The sequence below is a fragment of the Carlito syrichta genome, unplaced genomic scaffold (genome assembly GCF_000164805.1).
Source record: "Carlito syrichta isolate Samal-C Ts95f unplaced genomic scaffold, Tarsius_syrichta-2.0.1 Scaffold303339, whole genome shotgun sequence".
Lineage (NCBI taxonomy): Eukaryota > Metazoa > Chordata > Mammalia > Primates > Tarsiidae > Carlito > Carlito syrichta.
The window spans coordinates 279,528-287,367 of record NW_007247435.1 but is presented as its reverse complement, the minus strand read 5'-3'; the positions used below and the strand labels follow the sequence as shown (position 1 = coordinate 287,367).

General features: G+C 36.1%; 1 protein-coding gene across 1 annotated transcript; it reads left to right on the top strand.

The window, feature by feature from the left end:
- Positions 1-510: 510 nt before the first annotated feature.
- Positions 511-6,387, top strand: SOCS6 (suppressor of cytokine signaling 6). The gene is made up of 2 exons (XM_008058435.2): positions 511-4,721; positions 5,015-6,387. Exon 1 carries the CDS (start codon positions 632-634, stop codon positions 2,237-2,239), a length of 1,608 nt encoding a protein of 535 aa, XP_008056626.1. The 5' UTR covers positions 511-631; the 3' UTR covers positions 2,240-4,721; positions 5,015-6,387.
- The last annotated feature ends 1,453 nt before the right edge of the window (positions 6,388-7,840 follow it).

Here is a 7,840-nt window from a genome sequence, read left to right as displayed (position 1 = left end):
GACCGCAGAGCAGAGAGCACTTAGAATCAGTGTTGAAGACATTTTGGGGTCTACATAGGGTACAATTGGGAAACTCATGAACACTGGCCCATACGTTAAGGATTATATGAAAAAGCAAAAAGGAAGGTCTGTTAGTGCTTGTCCTTTAAATATCATCAGTTATTTGCTAAATACTCATTAAGTAGTAGATAGTGATCTACTCTGATGGGTGAAATAGAAGAAAAATTCCTGTCCTAACAGAGCTAACATTCTTAAGAAAATATTTTTTGGGTCAGACGCAGTGGCTTATGCCTGTAATCCCAGCACTTTGGGAGGCAGAGGCAAGAGGATTGCCTGAGTCCAGGGATTTGAGACCAGCCTGGGCAACTTGGCAAGACCTCATCTCTAAAAAGAAAAAAAAAAAGAAAGAAAATATTTGGGTGTTCTTGTTCAGAAGCAAAAGGATTGAAACTAAGATAAAACTTTTGTGGAAATATTTTTTAATGTGACTTTTTTTTCTTTTTAGAAAATGGCTCCAAAATTTAAATGAAACTGGAAAAAATACATAGATGCAGCATTGCAGCCTTTCCAGATGTTTGGGGATAATATTCCAGAGAGAAGTTGATCCCCTTGGATTAGGTAACTAGTCATAATGAAGAAAATTAGTCTTAAAACCTTCCGGAAATCTTTTAACTTGAATAAAAGTAAAGAAGAAACGGATTTCATGGTAGTACAACAACCATCACTAGCCAGTGACTTTGGAAAAGATGATTCCTTGTTTGGTAGCTGCTATGGTAAAGAGATGGCCAGCTGTGATATCAATAGTGAAGACGAAAAAAGCGGGAAAAACAGATCAAAAAGTGAAAGCCTGATGGGTACATTGAAAAGGAGACTTTCTGCAAAACAGAAGCCAAAAGGCAAGGCCAGCATACCTTCTGGGAGCTCAGCTGATGAGGACACCTTCTCCTCTTCCTCAGCACCAATAGTCTTTAAAGATGTGAGAGCTCAGAGGCCAATTAGGTCCACTTCCCTCCGCAGTCATCACTATAGCCCCACACCTTGGCCTCTTAGACCTACAAACTCTGAGGAGACGTGTATCAAGATGGAGGTGAGAGTCAAAGCCTTGGTCCACTCTTCCAGTCCAAGTCCAGCACTGAATGGCGTTCGGAAGGACTTCCACGACCTTCAGTCCGAGACTGCCTGCCAGGAGCAAGCAAATTCACGGAAGAGCTCGGCATCTCAGAATGGAGACTTGCATCTTCACCTGGATGAACATGTGCCTGTAGTTATTGGACTTATGCCTCAGGACTACATTCAGTATACCGTGCCTTTAGATGAGGGGATGTATCCTTTGGAAGGACCGCGTAGCTATTGTCTGGACAGTTCTTCTCCCATGGAAGTCTCTGCAGTTCCTCCTCAAGTAGGAGGGCGCTCCTTCCCTGAAGATGAGAGTCAGGTAGACCAGGACCTAGTCGTTGCACCAGAGATCTTTGTGGATCAGTCCGTGAATGGCTTGTTGATTGGCACCACGGGAGTCATGTTGCAGAGCCCGAGAGCCAGTCATGATGATGTCCCTCCACTCTCACCACTGCTACCTCCAATGCAGAATAATCAAATCCAAAGGAACTTCAGTGGACTTACTGGCACAGATGCCCATGTGGCTGAAAGCATGCGCTGTCATTTGAATTTTGATCCTAACTCTGCTCCTGGGGTTGCAAGAGTTTATGACTCGGTGCAGAGTAGTGGTCCCATGGTTGTGACAAGCCTTACAGAGGAGCTGAAAAAACTTGCAAAACAAGGATGGTACTGGGGACCCATCACACGCTGGGAGGCAGAAGGGAAGCTAGCAAACGTACCAGATGGTTCTTTTCTTGTTCGGGACAGTTCTGATGACCGGTATCTTTTAAGCTTGAGCTTTCGCTCCCATGGTAAAACACTTCACACTAGAATTGAGCATTCAAATGGTAGGTTTAGCTTTTATGAACAGCCTGATGTGGAAGGACATACGTCCATAGTTGATCTAATTGAGCATTCAATCAGGGACTCTGAAAATGGAGCTTTTTGTTATTCAAGGTCTCGGCTGCCTGGATCTGCAACTTACCCAGTCAGACTGACCAACCCAGTATCCCGGTTCATGCAGGTGCGTTCTTTGCAGTACCTGTGTCGTTTTGTTATACGTCAGTATACAAGAATAGACTTAATTCAGAAACTGCCTTTGCCAAACAAAATGAAGGATTATTTACAGGAGAAGCACTACTGAAAGAATAAGAACCCTGCATCTTGCACTTTGGGAATAAGAAAAAGAGATTGAAATACAGTTTACAAACTTTCATTGCCATCAGAATCTTTTGCTGCCATAACTATTTCAGTTTTATGTGTAAAAGAGTCATCTTTTTGTTTAGGGGTAGGAAAGTGTCCACAAGGTGTCTTGGGTTTGTTTTGGTTTCTTTAAAAAGGGAAGTCTTGAGATTTTAGAAGTGTGAATTATTTTTCATCAATGTGCAGAATAATCACAATGTGAATTATCAAATTTTCCTTAATGCCCCCCCATCCTTTGCTGCTATCCACTGTGATTTTTATGCATTAAAAGCACATTTCATGTGTATTCAACCCTAAGTAAAGTTGAATGAAACCTATTGAGTGAAAATTACTGTGTCTTTTTAAATGGCCCGTTTTCAAAAGGTAGTGTTGAATAAACATACCAGTGTGATAAAACACAGAATTTACATATACACTGAAAATGATTTTTTAATCTCATACTTTAAAAAGTTTTTATTAGAATTATGACATAGTCTTGGGTAATGGAATGCAGATCTTCAACATATCTTTTACAGCATTCTTTTCTAAATTATTTTTAAGGTTGTGGTGATTTTTTGGTTGTGAAAAGTTGAATTTTTCTGTTGCCTTCATTTCATCTTGTGATTTGTCTATTTTAATAAATGGCCTTACATTAAAAATTGTTAAGAAATGTATACCACCAATTTAGAAATTGTTGCCTTTTCTGTCATTAAACTCGGGTACAAATTGGCATAACATATAAAGACCTATGGAACTAGAACTATTATTAAAGAAATATTAGATGATCATAGTTTCCTGTGATAGCATTTTTTGTGTTATCTATACTTTCTTTTGGTAAAATGTTTTATCTGTGATTTCTTTAGTTAGTCAACATTTCCTTGAGTAAACTTGATTGTACAACTAATTTTCATAAATGGACTGGATTCACTTGCAACATTAAAGTTGATATGAGGTTTTAAATGGATTTAAATAGAAAGAAAACATTGACTTAAGGTTGGATTTATATTTTTCTATTATGCAGTCACTATAAAATTGTGCTGGATTTGAATGCTCTTTCCTCCCACTAAAAATAACCCCCTATGACTTTAGTTAAAACATTGTGGAAATCTTTGGAGCAATTTTTCTTACAATATAAAAAAAAAATTGTATCAGATACTCTTCCATTTAAAAATAGGCTTTTATTTATTTCTTAATTTAGCTAACTCTTAAGTAATTTGGCATCAATTAGTTATTTTATCTCTTTGAGTCAGTTGTAGGGAGGGGATGTTATGCTCAATCATTTTTAGTTATTTTGATGAAATGCAGAATGTTCCACAATTTTGCAGTGTATATAGTATTTTGGAATTGCCCTGTCCAGAAAATGTTTCCAGCTACACAGTTTTAAAGGAAAATGTTCCCATCTCAAATGAAACATGTAATATGAGATGTTTCTTTGCCACTTAAAATTTTTCTATCTTTTACTTGCTTTAAACACAAAGGTCTTTGTTCAAACTTGTGGCTTTTTCAATTCAAACATATATCTATCCACTCTTTTTTTTTTTCCAGAACTGAGATATTACCAAGAAAAAAGGCACAATGCCACAATATTATGGTGTTGTATATGGTATTTTGACTTAAAGGGGAAAAGGTACTTAATTTTGGTGGAATGTTGATTGTACCTTGTCACAAAGACTCCTCTTTCATTTTCTGATATGCTTTCACCTAGTAAGATGGAATGTGGAGTATACTGTAATAATATAAGTGCTCACTATAAGCTATTGGGATTAAGAACTATTAACAGAGTTGTAAGCTTGTTATCAAATTAATGCAAGACATTTAAACTATTTTTTTGCAAAACTATTTATTTTTAAACAACTTAAAGTATATCTAGGGTGAGTTAAAAGTCCCTGTGCATCTATATTAGATGGCAGGTATTGTCACAGAGTCACTGTGTATTAATAATAAATGTTGAAATGGCTTCTCCCTGTCTCCAGAAGCATTTACGTCCTCCTTGTGAGATCATGGTGCACAGAGGTCTTTGGACTGCCCTGAACCCGTCTTATGTGGACATAGCCTGTTCCCCGCATTTTCTCATGGTGTCATGTGTTTCAGGTCTATCCACTTAGTGTTAAGATCATTCTGATTTTCATCTAAATATTTTAAAAATTGTAATATGTGTTTTAGTGGAGGACGAGTCTTGATACTGTTCTAATTCAGAAAGCCAATTTTGATATGCTTTTGTATATTCATACTATATGACTTTAAAGTAATATGCCCTATTCTAATTCAGTTCGAAATTGTTAGATTCTGCTAGAATAATAAAAACAGTATTTGCCAAAAAAAAAAAAATTTACAAACAGAAAGGTATGTAGCAATATTTTCTATGTTTGTGTAGAAAGATGCCCATCTGGGATAGGGGAGCACAACATAATGTGAAAGATTGGCTTTATGTGATACTAAAGTAGGTTAGGCTTGGTGGCTCAGCCTGTAATCCCTGCACTTTGGGAGGCCGAGGATTGCCTGAGACCATGGGTTTGAGGCCCACCCAGGCAACTTGGCGAGACCTCGTCTCTACAATAAATCAAAAAAAAAATTAGCCAGGTGCGTCTGTAGTTCTCTCTATTTGAAAGGCTGAGGCAGAAGGATCGCCGGAGCCCAGCAGGTCAAGGCTGCGGTGGCCAGGAGCGTGCCACTGCCCTCGAGCCTGGGTGACAGAGTGAGACTCCAACTCAAAAAAACAAAACAAGACATAAAGTAGTCTGGTTAAAAGTGGAAAGGGGGAAGAAGAAAGAGATAATTTCATCCTATAGTTTGGTCTAGATACAATTTGGTTACATTTTTGAATTCTATTGAAAGGTAGTGTAGATGCTATGGACACAACCTGTAAGTGATTTTTAAATATGCACTTCTAGAAATCTGAGAAAAAGAAAACAAAAACGCTGTATCCATCTGCCATAATAAATGAACCAGAATTGTTTTCTATCAAATTCTTCATCACAAATCTTGATGGAGGCCAGAAGCAAATTTCAGGCTTACTAGGACACTGCTATACATTTTCATAAATAATAAGTAAGCTGTAGAAAGTCCTTGAAAAAAATCTCACTCTCTTTCTGCCTAATGGAAACTATTCTCTTTCTACTTGGTGCAATAATCTGGAATTTTAGAAGGTCAAAATATATCACAGGAAATGATCATAGAACTAAAAATAGTTTTTAAGGAAACCAGCTACACAGGGCAACCATTTTGCTTTTGAGGAAAATCATGTGCCAAAAGGCTAAATCATTGGCTTATAGGAAATAAAACCTAAAGTGTACATCATAATTTCTGAGCCAGTATTACTGAACAGGATAAAAGTTACTAAAGTCTTACATAAGTTTATGCAATGTCCCTGCTAGTGCTACAAATCTAAATATCTTTGTAACAATGCTTTCAGAAAATGCCAATTTTAATTACTATATCTTTCACATTATATATGAGAGACACTTTATGAATGATTCAAAAATAATATATTTTCATTTAAATCTTAATTGCTTTTCATCGAATGTGAAGTCTTAATTTGAAAATGAAATTACACTACCAGCAATAGAGTTTTGATGAATACTCTAATAAGGAACAATAACCAGTTCCATAATAACTTTAAAATTCTAAAGGTATTGGTACGCTAGCAATCACAAATTTGGTTTCTTTTAATACTTTTTAAATCCTGTATAGAAGGTTTTTTATAAACATCCTTTTTTAAATCTATCATAACATGGCAAAATGCATAGTTGCTATTTCTGAAAAGTGTTCCAAACTCTACATCCAGAGGTGATGAAAAATTCTTATAGAATTTTGTAATGAGTATACATGTTGAGTTAAAGAAATTTCATAGTTGTTGGAGTGCCATGAAATTAATACTTGCAATTCAGATTGCTGTAGTTTACACTTTTTCTGTATGTTTCAAATCAGGTGTGTACCATTTGTACTGAGAACACCACAGAACGAATTATCCAAAGTCCATTGATTTTAATATGTGTTTTGGTTTGTAAACAAATTATAGTAATTTCTTGCACATTTTTGGAAATTAATTGTATAAGAATTTATGTATCTGCTTCTAGATACAGTGTGTAAATAAATATTTCATTCACAAGATCTGCCTTGTAGTCCATTTAATATCCCCGATGCAGTGTGATTTTAATCAGTATAGGGTTGCCTAAATAATTTCTGAATGTCCCGTGAACTGGGCAGAAGCTGGAGTGTGGGAACCAGCAAGTTTTAGTAAAAGAGGGAAAAGTAGAGTCATGCCACTAATGGTAAATGTCAAACAAATTAGGAGTCAGCCAATGGTGCTAATATACTAAAGCCTCCAAACATAGTCTGGACTGAGTTGGGAGAGCATCTACTAAGCTTTTTGACTAAATTAATGAAGCCTCACTAAAAGATTAGACTGAATAAAATATTTGGATAGTGACTTTTTAAAAAAAATACCTGTTCTTTAATATTTTATGGGACTAGAATCAGGTCACTAATGTGTGTTTATGTAGAGGTTGTTTAGAAATCTTTTCATAGATTAGAAAGATCTCGCATAATATCCACTGAATTTAATTGTATGCTTTTAAAGTTCTTAAACATCATTGGATTAAATATTGACTTTAATGTTTTATTCGGTTACTTTTTAAACAAGTCCTTTTTTTAAAAAAAAAATCATGGCTAATTCAAAGATGACTCTTACCCTGATTTTGTCCAGGATATATCACAGATTTTGACTTAAGTAAAATCCAAATATTGTGGAGCCCTAACCACATTTTCCAGAGCTGGTATCATGTGACAGCATTGACATTAATGTTGCATTTTCCTGGTGACCGGTGCTAATATTGGATTATGAGGTGAGAATGGTCAAGCCTTAAGAATTATATAAAAGATTTGACTTTGGAAACTAACATCATAGCCAAGTAAACAGATTTTGCCCTTCATGAGGGTTTTATATTTACCCCTTTCTCTAGAGCCATTTTTTAAAAGTATTTTAAATATGAGGGTACAATTCAGGGTTAGGTATACAAGTGGTCATTGAACAGGTAAAATTTGGGTCTCACTTTGGTCCCCATTTCATCTGGTTCTCTAGAACCATTTATTCAGCAAGATAGAAGATCAAGGAAGTGTGTTGAGGACAGGCTGTGTTGCTTCCAGGTGGTCCTGACAGGCTATCCAAGAGAGGGTGAGGGTGAGCATAGGCAGATGAGCTCTCCATGAAGATGGAAGACCTATTGCTGGGATGGCAGATAGTTCATTGGAAATGCTGGAAATGGGCTGGACCCAGTACTAAATAAGTTATCATTATGCTTACCATTTTTTCACTCCCTGCCTTTTACCCTTACCTTTAAATTCTTAAGTTTTTATTTTGGGGGGGGGCTTATAGATTTTACTTTTGCTTTTCCTAGTCTTTCAACTTTTGAGATAAAAAATAGTTTAACCTTTATTTCAGTTGAATTTAGCTTTTTCTTGTCTGCTGTTTTGGCCTCCAGTCTAGCTTTTTTTCTTGCAGATCTTTAGCTTCAATTAAAATTCATCATTTAAAAAAAATCTTTTTTTTAACTTTATGTAATTT

Coding starts and splice junctions, on each gene's coding strand:
- SOCS6 (XM_008058435.2), top strand. CDS start 632: ATGAAGAAAATTAGTCTTAAAACCTTCCGGAAATCTTTTAACTTGAAT.